Raw genomic sequence first — 17,089 nt, forward strand, 5'->3', positions numbered from 1 at the left:
CTATATACTATTACTTTTTGCTTATTTTCAAGTTTATTTGGATATAAATTACTATGAAAAAGACGATTTTTCGGGACTGAAATGTAAACACAGTTTATGTTACCATGTTCAGGACCGGACTACATAACAATTGTTTTATTACAAAATATATGTGTGATATGTTCACCGAACGTTATTATAAAGTTGTTACCCTTTGGAACTCGTAAATATCGGTTATTGAAGCACTTTGCAATACTAACTCCAAATCACTAAAATTCAGATTTGTTACTCTTTGGAACTAATGTATGGATATTCATATAAACCTTCATAATATCATACCTTACCTAGCAGATTTATATTTGTACCATTCAAGTTTAGAGGAACTAATCCTGTAAATTAAAATTCTGGTATATTTCCTAATTGTCAACTGTATCCCCAGTAACTACGCCCTTAAATCGCCCAGTTAAATCGCCCTTAAAACAGATAATCCTGCACAATATGGATATTGTCATGATCACTACATGATCACTAATGTATTTATAGCAGTTCTAGAACATATCTAGAGTCTTCATTCATCATTCAACATCAAAAGTCCACTGCTGAACTTATTAGGTCTCTTCCTCGTATTTCCAACCCCGTTTATTTTGGGCAACTCTCATCCAGTTTTTATTTAATCTTCTTAAATCGCCAGTCCATCGAGAAGGTGCTCGACCAACGCTTCTCTTATCTTCCCTTGGTCTTTAAATGACAGATGGGCGATGGACAAAGAGGTTATTACTGGAAAATAAAGTTTTCAGTACAAGTTACAAAAGACTTATTGGTCTCACAAACTTTGTTCTTTCGTGTCGAGAATTGACAGGTTTTGATGTAAAAAAGAACAACGAATACATGTGGAGGAAATGAGAATACTTAGATGGATGATGGGAGTCATTTATAGTATCATGAGTGGAGTGACAAAAAAGGATAAAATTAAAAATAAGTATATTAGGGGAAGTCTAGGACTGACACCAATTGATGGAAATATCAAAAAGCATGGGTTAAGATGGTTTGGTCATGTTCAACATCTAGACGTAAATCGCGCAATATGGGGGTTCCTGGAAGAAGTAGGAGAGGAAGACTAAAGAAGACCTGGGGAGACGCTTAGGCAGGACATGTCAAAAGGTAAATAATTATAGCCCCTTCCACGTCAATATTGCTTGAAAGACACAACTGACCGTAGATTGGCTGCTATAACTGGCTACTCATATATGTCGGCTGCCTAGTGCGGAAAGACCCTGATGGAGTCTTGACATTTCTATTTTTACGAAATGACTTCTCCAAGATTCTATTTTTTTTTTGGCTGTCTCAGTTCTTGACTATATTCAGTCAGAACTTTGAGGTAATGACTCCATTATCTCCGGACAATTCTCACTTGAACACTGACACCAAGACACATTCTTGGACTCTACAATCAAGTATCTCTCGCACGAGCTTTCCATAGTCCTCATTACATCCACAATCAATTCCTTCGTGTACTCGTTAGCACAGTTCACCCTCAAGGTTCCTATGCTAATTATGGTTTACTCCAATGTCCAATGATTGGATCAAATGGCACCAAATTTCATACCATTTTGTTGTTACAAATAAATAACAAGTACGTTTTTTGAAAATAACTTTACAGTTATATCTTCGCATCTCTAATACATTAATACACTGATTAATACACACACATAACCACAAATATACAAAATTGACACTGACACTTGTAATCCGTTGATAGTAGGAGTGACTTTATCGGTCTATTAAATTATTTGTTTTGCCCCAATTAGTTTATAATTAAAATAATGGGTACATATAAATAGTCCTCGTTCTGAACTATATATTAAACAAAGTATGTTTTAGCCGTGGCCACAGGGACATCCCTAATTTTAGCTTCAATAAGCTCACTGTTAGTATTATCTGGAATGCAAATGTTCAAACCCTGGCTGAATTCATCCCAATTACATACGCTTTTAGGAGGATATTTTGGTTCCGTATTCTTCGTATTAATCCTTACATCCATAGGGAACCTTGAAACCTGTATATTTGGCAAAAATTTCCAAGTTAAAGTATTTCCTGAAGGTAAGTCGTGATTGCCAATGTGGCACTTTCAAAAACCGGCTTAAACTTTTTAATTTAAGTCAAGTATATCCTTTTTAGTTAAACAAAGACCAAAAATACATTCAGTGAAAAATGTACACATAAAAAGTTCCATAAAAACTAGGGGTTTCTTACACTATTTAATTTTTTAATTCAATTTATTTTTTATATTTTAAATACAGCCTACAGAACTATTGGTCATTATATAAAAGTGGCCGTTATGCTCAGGTTTTGCAGCCCACAAATACCTAAAAGATATTTTAAGTATTATATTTATATGGGATTGAGCCACAATTAATAGTGTAATAAAAATTACATTTTTAACATTACGTTGCACAAATAATTGTCATTAGTTAATTAAAAATGTAACTTTTATTACACCAATATTTGTGGCTTAATCCCATATAAACATAGTACATAAATTGACATGCCTCAAGCACCTTATTAGATAAAAGATATTTGGAACTTTGTTTATTTTATTATTTAAAAGATCAACAGGCCTTAAAGGCATAGGGCTAAAAATACAATTAATATAATACCATAATGTTATAAAACTTGTATCAAATCGGGTGGCTTCTTATCCAATCATGCTCGTTGCATACTAAATTGACTTACTATTCTCCTTTATTCGTCCCTGTTTAATCCTCAGGTGTCAGTCTATGAATTATATTATATCCTTTTTTATTTCTTTAGGATAGTCAAAGTCTATTTCTTTTTCTAACAATAACAACTCAATTGTTTTCCACATTTCTCTTAATTCTGTCTTCATTTGTTCATTTTATTCTGCTATTTTCTTATAGTTCTGTAGTTAATTTTTATTACATCCTTTAAATTACCTATTTGACTTCATCCCTCAGCTTCTGCTCTTTTCTTTGTTCTGCAATATCCTACCTCATCTCTTTTATTTAATTTTTTATATCCGTCCTTGTATCCTCCATTAGTTCTAACAATTTATCTAATTTTGCATCCTTATCTTTTTTCGCTGGTGACCTTATCATTCTCGTACTATTTTGGAACGCTTCACCTTCCTTTTCACTTTCGTCTTCACTTTATTCAACTTTATTCACATTTATTCTTTAAAGTTTATCATCATCATCATCAGTGGTATTACAGCTCTTTATGAGCCAAAGCCTTCTTCAGAACAATCCTCCATTCGCCCCCATTCTCTGGCAACTCTTCTCCTTGCTCTAATTCCAATAGATTTTAAATCATTTTGTAGGTTGTCTTGGTACCTAAGTCACTGTCTTCCTCTTGCTCGTTATCCTATCAGCCTTCTTCGGTCAAAAACTTTTCTGACTGGCATCTTCCTCTCATCTGATTACATGACCTATCCATCTAAAATCTAAAGTATGCTGCCTTAATGAATTTTACAATGTCAGGTTCTCCAAAACTTCTATACAACTCAAAGTTGTAACGCCTGCGCCACAAACCTTGATTTTTTATGCCTCGATATATTCGTCTTACGATTTTTCACTTAGAATTCTTTAAAGTTGCATTAAAAAAATCCAATATTCAAGTCAGGCGAATTTAAAAAAAAATGTTCTTTTAAATCGATTTTTCTCCACTTTATGAAAAGTGTAGTTAGCGAGTTCTACCTGTAATAGGACAATGAACTTAAATGTGTTGACTTATACATGAACTTGCATCCATCTCCAAAATCTCTTGACTTATTGCCTTTCCAACAAGTTTCTTGCACACAAATTACACCAATCCTCCTACGGCTGAAATCAGCAAGCTATTTTATTTTACCTTTCATACTTTTGACGGTGAGCTTTGCAATCCTCAGGATTGTTGCTTACTGTTACTAACTATAACTACATACTTACTTAAGCCGTCCTCTTGTACCTTACGGTGTCGACGTACCTTCGACCCTTGGATATAACTTGTATAACTACATATAAGGGTTAAATATATGAGGCGTTCTTTGCAAAAACCCCAGTTGTCCTTTTTTTTCGGAAATGGACTTATGGCTTCTATGGATTGAAGGACTAATTACCTACGTTCCTTGCGTAAGAAACTTGCATTAAAATCACAGTAGTCCAAAATATAAGCGACAAAAATATAGGCGATTCCGCATAAACCCCATATGTCAAGCTCAATTCCCTTCAAAACCATAGTTGTTATTGGTGTTTTTGCGGGAAACTTTATCGCTTGGCTGTCAGAACCGTGGGCTGTCAGTAGGTTTTTATAGGTTAAATATCCTTCGAATAGTTGAAGACATAAGTGGATGAAGGTCATATGTCACAAAATAATGTTTTTGAGTAATGAGCATTTTCGTATCTTTTGTCCCAAGTTAGTTATTTATTTTATAAATTTGCATTGCTACACTTTTTTAAACAGGTATTTGAAGGTACTTTTTTCACACTTTAAATTGAATTTAAAAAAAGTTACTTTAAGCCTAATATTTTAAATTTTGTGGACATATTACCTTTATCCACATAGTAAAAATAATTAAAAAATGTTAGGGTTAAGTGGATAAAAGAGTTAAGTATCAAAAATGGGCATTGATTGTCAAAAAAAATTGCTATACAAACTGTAAAATTAATAAAAACATATTTTTTAGTAGGTTCTTCTTTTCTTTTTGGGATTTTTTTTATTTTCCTCTATCGCCTTTTCATAAAACCATCTATACTCTTCGGGAACAAATTTTATTCGGTCTCTTCAATTTCCTAGTTTTTCCAAACCCACACTACCAGTTTTATTTTCCAGTCTTCTTGGTCTATATTCAGTTGTGGTCAGATGTGCAGTTCTTTTTTTTTTCTTGAATTTTCTTGCTGAAATATCATGTAGTCATTAAGGTATCTATGTCTTATAGAGATAGAAGCCAAATTCGTCCACTCTTATCCATTTTACGTAACACGAAAAATAACCTTTTGATTTGAAGTGTTTGTTTGCTTTTTACATAAATAGAGGTTCGTCAGCAGATCTTCTAAGTAGTAGAAAAAATTCTCCATATTTACACATTTCACATGGATAAAGGTATTATGTCCAAATGCAATCTTGGACATAATACCTTTTTCCACTGGATTTCGAAAATCTAGTGGGACATATTGCTTTAATACCTTCCTGTTATTTTTATTTAGCTAAAAATAGGTTATTTTAAAATTTTAAAAGATAAAACAACATATTAGAAGAACAAAAACCTAATAAAACAATTTTCTCAAAAAATGTGACATATGACCTTTATCCACTTATGTCTTCAGTTGTGTTGCGTGATTTTATAAGTAAACACCATTTTTCGTTCATTTTTTAGTTTGGTTTATTACTATAAATATCGTTTTTCCTATAAATTAATGAAAAATTCCTGCAAAAACCCCATATGTCAAATGAATAAATGTCCTTCATAAATAAACAAAAGGAAAAAATAATGTTATTTATATTGTAAACTGTGTGTAATCATCAAAATAATAAATCACTAATTTGAGAATTTCCGTAAACTTAATAGGGTTCAATTAAATAACTTTTTTTTAAATATCTCCGATGTTGTAAAAAGTGACATATGGGTTTTTTGCAAAGAACGCCTCATATGCTATAACAGGGGTCACCAATTAGTTTGCCTGAGGGTCCGTTTCGAAAACTTATGACACTTCTAATTCGGTTTCTTTGCGGATTGTTGTTAAAAAATATCCCCTATGTATAAACAAATCAGAAGGGTGCTGATCGAAACTTTTGGGCAGAAATTGTTGTAAAAATTTTTTTAACAAATTCAAAACATCACCTTTTTTGCCCCTGAAAATATGTTTTTAGCATTTTTGGGTCATCTTAAACAATAAAGATCTGTCATTTTCTCAAAATTTGACATATTTCGGGTTTTAGGTGATTTAAAATTTGATAAAGGCGAAAATAAGCATTTTTGAAGCTTGAAAACTCATGTTTAAATTATTATTTTTGCGGTTATCAAGTGCCTAAATTGAAGCTTAAACTAAACATTCAATTTGAAGATGCTGATGAGTAATCGGGGCTTATTGCAATTATTTACCCCATTGTTTTTAATTGTTAATTATGCGCGATAATTCACATGAAATAAGCCTCGATTACTCATTAGAATCTTGAAATTGAGGCCTATATAATTAAAAGCTGCTAGATCCATGTGTTGAAATTTGGTTAGGAGGCTAAAAGAACATTAAAATTGTAAATTGTCCAAAAAGCATCCGGCATTTCTCAATAAATATCATAAAATTGAACACTAATTTGTCATTTTTCTGCATACCTCTTACATCGTCAGAAATTTGTACTTTAGTTTGGATTTAGCGAACGAAAAATTTAGGATTTAGTAGGTTTTGATTCTGATGAGCTCAATTGAAAGAATAAACTTTAATTTAGGTACTTGGCCACTTGAAAACTAATAATTTTCATATAAGTTTTCAAGTATCGAAAATGCCTATTTTCCCATTTTTCAGAGTTTAATCGCTTATAACTCGAAAACTATCAACTTTTCAGAAATACGACAAGAGACCTTTTTTGTTTAAAATCACCCTAAAAAATCCAGAAAGGTAATTTTGAATTTGTTTAAAAAAAATTGTTTCGCCCGGAATCTTTCTGATTTGTTTAAAGGGGACATATTATTTGAACAGGAATCCGCAAAAAAAAACGAATCAGAAATAATTTATTTTGAACACAGCAACACAGTACATAATATTTTAAAAGTTAAGAATTTAAATTGTGAATGTCATGTCAATGACGTCTTTCTCAAGTTTTTAGACATGTTATTAACTTTCTTTAATCTTTCTTTCTTTACTGATTATTTTTTAATGATTTTAACTTCCAATCGTATAGTAAGATTTTTGATCACATGTTTAATTCTGTCCAATCAGATTATAATTTCATCGGTAATTTTCTACTGTAGAAAATTACAGTGAGAATTTTTTTTAAGTAGATTGTTTCTGTTTAATTGCAACCAGTTTCCTAGTTTTGACAACTGTCACATTTAAGCAAATATCCATAATATACTTTTAGTTCTGCATCTAATGTCAAATTGTCACGAGAACACAAATAGGCAAATTTAATTGCTCGATTTACTTCAGTAAGATTATTTCATGAATAAAACTGTATTTATAAATAAATTAACTAATATTTTATTAATATCTTCATCTAAATATTTGCTAAACTGTGCTTTTCACTTTGACAAGTTGAAAAATGTGTGTCACATTAATTGGTATCAATGTCACTGACTGTTTTTATACCTATAAAGACTTGAATTTAAATGTAAATATTAAAAAATAATCTTACGAATATCACACGACAGTAAGAATAAATAAGAAAATAATGCTTCATTTTTTCTCAAATTTGTTGTCATTGGGCAATAGCCACTCAAGCCCTGCGGGCTTTCGTGTCGATTGCCAGACAACAAATTTTCGAAAAACTGTCGCATTATTGTCAATTTATTCTCACTCTCTTGTGATAATATAATACACGAAAACTATTTTAATTAAATGCACAGCTGAAAAGTACTCCCACTTAAATCTACATACTTATAGTAGAGAGGAAATGAATATAAAAAACGCACATGACAATTTTATATAGCAGTTTACTTAAATTCAACATTAATGATTATAATAAGTATGTATAACGATAAGGGGAAAACTCTTTACAAAATTAAATTATCATTGAGAAAAATGACATTTTTTATTATGTCTGAAGTTTTGAGTGAGTTTAGTGCAACTAATTCTTATTAGGGAGTTAAGATATTCATCTGTTAGCTGAGATCTGTACCGATTTTTAAAAAAGTCCATTCTTGATAAAGCGGCTTCGCACACATTCCCAAGTTGAGCCAAATGTAGTACACAATTTCATGGCCAAACATTTTCAAAATTGCCAAATACTATATTCTGAATTCAATCGCGGTCCGCACAAAACTAGCCCACGGTCCGCCAATTGGTGACCCCTGTGCTATAATACTAAATTTTATTAATCTTGATATATCTAATATATTTTTATTTTTTTTTTAGTTTTACTTAGTTTGGTAATTGCTCTTGTTGCATCAGCAACCATTCATCGTGTATGTGCTACTTCTTGGTAAGCTTTTTAATATTGTAGAATTAGGTGTTCAAATTTTTTGCTTATTCTTGTTGATCTGCAACACAGATCTTCTAAAAATGGTCTTCTTTTTTATGTTTTGTTGTCAGTGTTTCCGTTTATTTTATTTCTAGTTTTCTCTTGTATATCATTTAAGTCTGAATCATACTGACTTGCGCAACTGATCATCCAGGAGTAGATTAAAGGATAACAGGGTCCCGGTAGGTACCAGATTTCATTCAGAGACTGGACCGGCCTTGATTAATCGTCTTTGTTTAGAGCTACATTGGACAGAGACAGAATCGCTAACCTCCACTAAAGGAGCACAAGAAGAAGATAAGTCCTTACTACAGACAGTTTTAGAATAGCAGACCTTTACTTTCATTTCAGCTTCTTAATTTTTTTTCAGCTTCTTTTTATAAAAAGCAAGGGCAGTGTGTTCACTTTATTAAAAACGGTATTACATACTTTTAATTATTTCCAACTGGTTTCTGTTTTTAGTATTCTTTTCTCATGTATTTTTTATGCTATTTCATTTTGAATATCCTATGTCTCATGCTAGCTTAACTTTTGCCAATATACATTTGGGGAAAACACACATAAAACAAAATGCATAAGAGAACTTATTAGAATACAATAAACTGGCATATTTAAGAAGGCATTTGACAGTGTCAAATTAAAGGATGTTATCCATTTATTGTATGCATGAGAGGTGCCTCTAGGAATAATTAAAATGATTGAAAATATCTACCAGAACAACACAATAAAAGTAAAAGTAAAGGATGAACTATATTCCCTGAGTCCTTTATTGTTCAACTTAATCATGGATGAAATAATAAAAAAAGTAAGAACTAAAAATGGATACCAAATGGGAGAAAAAGAACTTAAGCTAATCTGCTATGCAGACAATGCAATACTAATCTCTCAAAGTGAAGATGATTTACAACGTATGCTGCACCAATTTAATATAACCGCCAGAACATTTAATATTGCAGATATAAGACCGAGATGCAAGGTGGAGAACATATTAATAACTGGGTAAGTAACAGAAGAGTAGAATTGAACAACCACATAAGCCGAATGACAACAAATAGAATAGTAAGAAAAGCTAGAGACAGTTCTCAAATAGGAATTTGAACAGTGTGAAGACCACGAAAACTATGGAACAACAACTTACTGGAGGCATATTGAAAAAACAGACAGTCATTGTAACGGTCCACCCGTTATAATATCATTTTTAGCGCTTTAATTATCTTTATAATTATTTTCTCTTGACCTCCTAATTAATCTCTTTAATTTTCTCGTAAAGGACTCCTTACGTGACGTCACACTTAGGCGTACGGAACCTAGTTGAACCGTTCCTTGTCGTTTAATTCGTGTTCCGTGGGAGTTTGACGTTTTCCTCGTTGAAGTAGCGAGGAAGGTTCCTTACTTGACTTGTGGCTGTTAAAACTTGTTTTTGTAAAACGTGAAGTTGGTTGGTACCATAAAATGGCGGATGATTTTTATTTTATAACATCCAGTTTAATTAAAGTGAAAAAGTTACCACCAAGGGTTTTCTGCAGTAGGGAGACATGTGGGTAACACAACTCCTTCTGGAATTGGAATAAAAATCACCGTTAATAAAATCTTTTTTATAGTAATTTTTTTGTTAGCCTTGAATATTAAAATATTAGTCCCATTGTTAAAATTTCTTAGTCAACTCATTATTTGGATTTTATGTAGATTATTTCGATTATTGAATATTCATTCAAGGAAAATTATACATTAATATATTTTTTGGTTAGACATAACCAAACATATGCAATTCTCAATTAATATTGGAAATAATTATCATTTCTCTGTAGGTTTTAAATTTATTGAACATCCACTATTTTATAAATTCAATATATTTTTACAGATATTTCCTCAGATAAATCATATTCAAATTTCAAATTCAATGTCATTATTTGTTCATGTCTTCACACTCAAAATAGTTCAAGGTTACCTGAGATTAGTTTTTGTTCCATTTAATGGTTGTTTTTTTCTATATTATTGCTTCTAAAAAGATTTCCTCAATTATTTCTTCTTCTCTTTATTTTTGCTCACCGGTTTATATGAGAAATAAAACTGGGAATGTTTTTTAGCCATTTTGGAGAAACCACAACGTGAAGTCGTAGCCCCTTTGACCACCTAGGGAAGCCATTACAGCCACGGTCAAGTCACTCTGGGAGTATGTCATTTGGGAAACACTTGGGGCGTTCCTGCTCCTGATTTTCATTGTACACCTGGACATATAGGAGGTACCGTTTCGTACCACCCAGGTGTTCATTTTGGGATGCGGTAGCGGACTTTTTAGGAGTCATTTGGATTTGTTTGGGAACATTTAAGTTTGTGTGGATTTGAGTAACTATAGTGTTTATATTTCAGACTCTCGGTTTAATGCACTATGTTAATTAATTTTTTTTCCAGATTTAGTTTACCTCTGTTTTTTTTTATATGACATATTTGTGTATTAATTTGGTTCCCAAACTATTGTAGATATGGTAAGTTACTTGTGTGCACAAGGTAATAAGCCTAGAAAATTAGGTTTCTATACGTTATTGGTTTGATATTTATTTTGTAATATTACTTGCTTGTTTCCCAATTATTTTATTGTTATTCGCTTTATTCCATTTGTTCGGTTAATTTAGGTCATCGTTTCAGTATTTATCTCAACTCCATTCCTATTTTATTCATTTGTATATTGAACTTTGCTTATTCATTATTGTATTTTCTCTTAGTGAGGCTTGGGCCTATTTATTTGTATTATTTTCATCTTTGTCGGTTTCAATTTAGTGGTACGTAGCAAGCGTACTATAACCATTTGGTAGAAGACTCATGTGAGTTGTACCCTATATATAAGTAAGAGGTATAATTTTGTAACAGGTAACATTATTGTTGTTATCTTAGAGAGATATAAATTTTTGTATAACTTATGTCATTTTAGAGTCACATGATATGCACTTTGTGTAACTCAGAGATTGTCAAAGATCTAGTAGTTATTTTTAATAAATATTCACTTATTTTGTATATCATTTATTTTTATTATTCCTTTATGTTCATTATTACAGATTTAATATATTTAATATTTGACAGCAGTGTAAGATACCTGGGAGAGTGATCAAAGATCATTTTCTTGGCGCCCATGATTTGTTAGTTTTATTTATTTTGTTCATCTTTAGTAATTATTCATCTTCATTCATGTTCAGTACATTATTCTTATTTTATTATTTCACCTTTTAGTCATCATTACTATCTACTTAGAGCTACTGTTCTTCGACAGGCATGCAAACGAGCCGTATCCATCCTTGAGTGTCAAGTTGTTCTCTTGAATCTCTTGCTAGCCAATTCTATTCAGTTTGCCTCTGTCTCTTCATACTTCTACTTCTATCCCTTTTAATACCCCCTTCCACTTTCCTCCACTAATACTACTGGAAAGTAGCATTTTTCCTACTGCGGCTTCTCCGCGTAGAAGCCACTTCACTCTCTTCTTTACATCCCATCTATTTTCATTCTTGTCCCATTAGCTGACAGTTAGTTTCTTTTTCTTTACTTCTGTTGGAGTTTATCCCCCTCTTTACATTCACTCCAACAGAAGTCCTTTCTTTTTTGTTACATCATGTCTACACAAATAGAAGAATAAGAAGAAGAACGTTTATTAATGACTATAATTCCAGATATATGTACCTACACTAAATTCAAATAAGACATGCAGTGCATGTAAATAAAGATTACAGTTGTTAAAGGTACTTAAAACGTACCTACTCGTTCCATAATAACAGTATATTATTAACATCACGTTATCACTTTGTCTCTTTTCTCGATTATTAGATATTATTGTTAGTGTAGAAACAGAGGTTGAACTTAGCAAACTAGACACAAGTCCGGTTTTATTCTTTTCTGGTATATCAAGGAGTGCTTATTATGAGCCTTACTTCTTAAAAGATTACGCCCCGGAATAACATTTTCATCCCTTTAAAGGGGGTACTTTGTGGTTTTTGCGAAAAGTAGCCCATCCTGTACGTTTTTGCAAAAAATTCCTTAATAGAAATATGAAGAGGACTATATTTCCTACTATTTATTTTCCGACAGCATATGTCTATCACCCACCGTTTAGCAGGGTTGGCGCCCCATTGACAAGTTTTTAAAAAAGATGTTTTAGGGAAAAAATTATGTTTCCCTAACTGTAATAGGAATTATAAAGAAACCCTGCGGCAATTAATCACAAATAAGTGGCTGATTTTTTGGTATAGGTTTCATTTAAGGGCAATTGCCCATTTTTTAATTACAAGCTGTTAAATTTTAAAAACCCCTTTTTATATCATCTGAACTGCTTATGCTATCGTAAAAAAACTTTCAGCGGTTACCCATGTACAAGTGTTATTTACAAATTTGTATAATGAATCCCCATATTTTCCCCGGAACCACCCCAAAAAAAGGAAAATTAATAAAGAGAATATGCACGGGTCATAATCTGTAGCAGACAGTGTGTTCTTTTATTTGCCATAAGTACGTTATCAATAGAATGAATAGTTGGTGAAAAAAAAAAAACAAAAAGTGGAGCCCGCCAAAGCATTTTTGAGGTTTACGGCGCCACTGTGCTGCAATGGTTGCTTATACGAAAAAATGCATAGCACCTTATTTGTAGAGAAAATAGTGGTCTTTAATTTTGTGTAAGTTTTGTTTCAAAAAATGCATAGGTAATGAGGAAATCGTAAAAACATGCTAGCCAAACTTATTTTCAGGGACAGGGGTAGTTTCCGCAGGGATGTGCAATAACCATATTATATATTTATGAAAAACCCTATTGATGATTAGTGATGTAAGAAGAGAATATTCTCAAGAGAATATTCTCGAGAACGAGAATATTCTCGAGAATATTCTCGGCCAGAAAATTCTCAGCGAGAATATTCTCGGGCAGAAAATTATTTTCGAGAATTTTCTATATTGTTTTTGCCAATTCACCTCGTATATTTTTTGCATCCCAACATTATTATTCTTGAAGCTCAAACACCTACTTGCCGCTCCGCTCATGAAATGCTTTTCGCTTTCACGCGATTTTCGATCAAATCCCCGAGAATCTAAGTAGCCGGGGCTGGGGAATCCCATGAACCACTAGCTAGGGTGTTTACAGTGTCAGTATTTATTGTTTTGGTGCTATATTAACGTGAAAATATGTAGAATGGATCGAAGTAAAGCATAATTTACTAAAAAACCTAAAACGCTCACTATACTACTGGCGAAGTCGATCGAAGTTCAGCGAGTACGAGAGTGTAGACAGGTTGTTCATGTGACTTTGCTGCGCCTCGGCCTACTTGCATTCTGTGGCGGTTTTTGAGACCAAGTCAAAGGAACCGAAGTCCTTATCGCCCGGCGTGAATGTGTTCCTCACGAAGTAGAACGAGTGTGTAGTGACGGGTACTTCGGACTTCGGTGAACTTTCCCGAAGTAACTTCGCGAGAGTGTGGTGCTCGCTTTAAAAGGAATATATGGACTTACTGTAAAATTAAAAGTGTACAAGGTAAAACAAGTACTTTTGCAAATTTTGTGATAGTCAATACTTGAAAAATGCAACAAGAATGACAAAACATTTAGTAAAATGTGTTAAATGTCCAGTGGGAGCGAGACAATTATTTGAAAAGGATCAACAGAAACATTCATCAACTGCTTTTCAGCCAACACAGTTGTTAGATTCGTTCAATGACGGTAAGAAAGCCTTCATCCAGTGCATCAACTGAAAGAAATTTCAGTACTTATGGTTTTATCCACCCCTCTAAAATAAACCGGCTTACTGGTGAACTTACGGTGATAAGGTAACTACTGCTCACAATTTAAAATTGTTAGACGTAGACCAATCCAGGACAGAGCTGGCGACTAGTGGAAAACAAAATCCCACAACTTCTCATCAGTACAGTGAAATGCAGAATGTAGATGACCAGGATGAGCTAATGATAGAAATAGATTCTGAATCTGAGGCCTCCTCTTTTTCTGATTAGCTCACCACATCCAGTATTTGCTGTTAAGAAAATTTCATTTTTTTTTTTGTCAAATAAATTTTGTTTTCTGTTATTTTGTATTTTCTTATATATAAAGAACAATGTTGTTTCGGCTCATAATTTTGTATATAATTTAATGATTTTTAATGATTAATTTAATTTCAACTTCAACAATATTCATAAGCGCGTTATAAGGTTCATTCTCAGAAAATTCTCCATATCGAGAATATTCTCCTCCGATTTTTCATTCTCGAGAATTTTTAAACACTATTGATGATGGAGTATAGGCCCATACGGGTCAAAAAACGAAAATTTTTTTTCTTTAACCCCCGTTTTATTTTTTTGGCTACAGCGTTTGCTTTTATGCTTCGGTCCATGCATGGTTAATAAGAACGTGCACAAAATAATATAATGCAGCATTTTAATAAAGGGGTCTGTGTGTGAAAGATTCCAAGAAAACCACTTTTTTTATTAATTCTACTTTTTTGGGGTAGTTTCGGGAAAAAATAGGGGTGCATTATACAAATTTGTAAATAACACTTGCACATGAGTAATCGCTAAAAGTTTTTTTACGCTAGCATAAGCGGTTCAGATGGTATAAAAAGGGGGTTTTCTTAAAATGTAACACCCTGTAATTAAAAAATGGGCAATTGCCATGAAATGAAACCTATACCAAAAAATCAGCCACTTATTTGTGATTAATTGCCGCAGGGTTTCTTCTTGATTCCCTTTACAGTCAGGGAAAAATTTTTTTTTAAAACATCTTTATTAAAAACTTGTCAACTTTGGGGCACCACCCCCGCTAAACGGTGGGTGATAGACATGCTATCGCGGAACAAATTGTATTAAATATAGTCCTCTTCATATTTCTATTAAGGAATTTTTTTAAAAAACGTACAGGAAGGGCTACGCTTCGCAAAACCACAAATTACCCCCTTTAAATATATGAAAATGGGTATTCCGAGGTAACCCGAGGTAAAATCTTTTAAGAAAAAATTAGTCTCATAATAAGCACCCCTTGATATACAAGAAAGAAAAATAATTCAATAAATTAAGCGATTATACAAGTAACTGTTATCCAAAATATTCAAAACCTGAACGGAAATCTCTTATGTTGCCGGTGACGAAATTGCTATCAACTAATGTTTACATCCACTGCATGTCTCATGCGAATAAACTGTAGTTTATAATAATTAAATTAAGCTCTAAAATTCTATGAGCTATATTTTATAGGAATGTCAGAGCAAATTTCTTTCAAGATTATTACTTATGTTTCATTTAATTTAATACATATTGAATTATTTAAAATAATTGGTACTTATGTTGATTTCTCTAATCTTTTTTTTTTTATTTTAGTTTATTGCTCTCGCTATGTGCCCTCTACTATGTAAATAAGTATTCACAAAAAGTGTACAATCTTCAAGCTCCTCCAGTCGTTGTTCAAACAGGAAAGAAGAAAAGACATTAACACAGAGTTTTGTACAAAAATGTGAATTCGAATTATTATTATTCTGTTACTTTTTAAGGTGGACCTTTTGTCAGTTTTGATAATGTATAATTTTTCACACAAACATTTGAAGATCTGATATTATTGTAGTTTTTATATTAATTTTTACAAAATGCTACTAAAATAAATATTTCACTCAAAGCTTGAAAATAGTTTTCATAACCGTATAAAAAAATATGAAGCGCAACTCAGAACATTTGAGAGAAAGATATTGAGAAAAGTATGCAAGAGGAAGACGGCACATGGAGAATCAGGAGAAACGACGAGATTAATGAAGAGCACGATATTATAAAGGTATGTATAGATATGAGCGCCGCGCCCTTCGCGCCGTGTGTACGCCGTGTGCGCACTTATCGTGTGCTACTTGAAAACACGTACTAACGCGTACTAATCTAACGAACCCGCCACGAACGCGTACCGCACACACGGCGCGAAGTGTTCGGCGCGCATATCTACAGGGTGTTTGGTAAAGAATAGGCCATAGCTTAACCTTAGATTCCTGAGCTTAAAATAGGTCGATTTAAGCTAACTTAACTTAGTACAAAAGTTGATAATAGCCTAAATACAGGGTGTCAAAGTTAAACTTTATTTTATTTATTTTTGAATATTTCCTGGCAGGTATGGGAACTACACGAAATTTGATAAGTGGTGCTGGTATTGTACAATCTACTAAATTATGTTAAACAAACGTTTCTGGCTACTACCAGAGGCGTACGACGGGGGAACGTGAATGGTTGACCCTTCCCAAATTCTACGCCAGTGGCGGAATTGCTATTTTAGTGCAATTTTTTTATTCTCCAATACTTTCTATGTAAATAACATACTCTTAATTCGTAACGATAAAGCCATTAGTTTTCGAGATATTTGAAGCTAAAAACGAAGGAGCATAATACATTAATCAAAATAAGTGCCTTTTCAGTTTTAACTTCAAATATCTCGAAAACTAATGACTTTATCGTTACGAATGAAGAGTATATTATATGCATAGAAAGTATTGGAGAATCTAAAAATTATGCTAAAATAGCAGTTTCATCAGTGCCGTAAAATTTGAGAAGGGTCAACAATTCACTTTCCCCTGTCGTACGCCTCTGGTAGTAGCCATAAACGATTATTTAACATAATTTAGTAGGGTGTACAGTGCCTACACTTTCTGCCAAGTATCACACGGATATGTCAAATTATTGTAAAGTACATATTCTTTTTTTTTAATAATTTATTCTTTATTTAAAACGTTAAGAACTATGTGAATATGTGTGCCCGGTACTATAAAACTATTTGACATATCCTTATGGTACTTAGCAGAAAGTGTAGGTACTGTACGTACTACTAAATTATGTTAAATAATCGTTTGTGGTTATTACCAGAGGCGTACGACAGGGGAAAGTGAATGGTTGACCCTTCCCAAATTCTACACCACTGATGAAACTGCTATTTTAGCATAATTTTTAGATTC

The 17,089-nt window shown here is 32.7% G+C and overlaps 1 protein-coding gene across 1 annotated transcript; it reads left to right on the forward strand.

Annotated features, from left to right (window-relative positions):
• Positions 1-1,663: 1,663 nt before the first annotated feature.
• Positions 1,664-15,786, forward strand: LOC114334550 (protein KRTCAP2 homolog). Its single transcript, XM_028284618.2, has 4 exons — positions 1,664-1,806; positions 1,861-2,079; positions 8,046-8,112; positions 15,486-15,786. Exons 1-4 carry the CDS (start codon positions 1,803-1,805, stop codon positions 15,595-15,597), a joined length of 402 nt encoding a protein of 133 aa, XP_028140419.1. The 5' UTR covers positions 1,664-1,802; the 3' UTR covers positions 15,598-15,786.
• Positions 15,787-17,089: the final 1,303 nt, after the last annotated feature.

The sequence above is a fragment of the Diabrotica virgifera genome, chromosome 10, assembly GCF_917563875.1.
Source record: "Diabrotica virgifera virgifera chromosome 10, PGI_DIABVI_V3a".
NCBI classification, from domain to species: Eukaryota; Metazoa; Arthropoda; class Insecta; order Coleoptera; family Chrysomelidae; genus Diabrotica; species Diabrotica virgifera.

Coding starts and splice junctions, on each gene's coding strand:
- LOC114334550 (XM_028284618.2), top strand. Junction 2,080..8,045: donor AGTTAAAGTATTTCCTGAAG/GTAAGTCGTGAT, acceptor TTTTTTTTTTAG/TTTTACTTAGTTTGGTAATT. Junction 8,113..15,485: donor CGTGTATGTGCTACTTCTTG/GTAAGCTTTTTA, acceptor TTTTTATTTTAG/TTTATTGCTCTCGCTATGTG.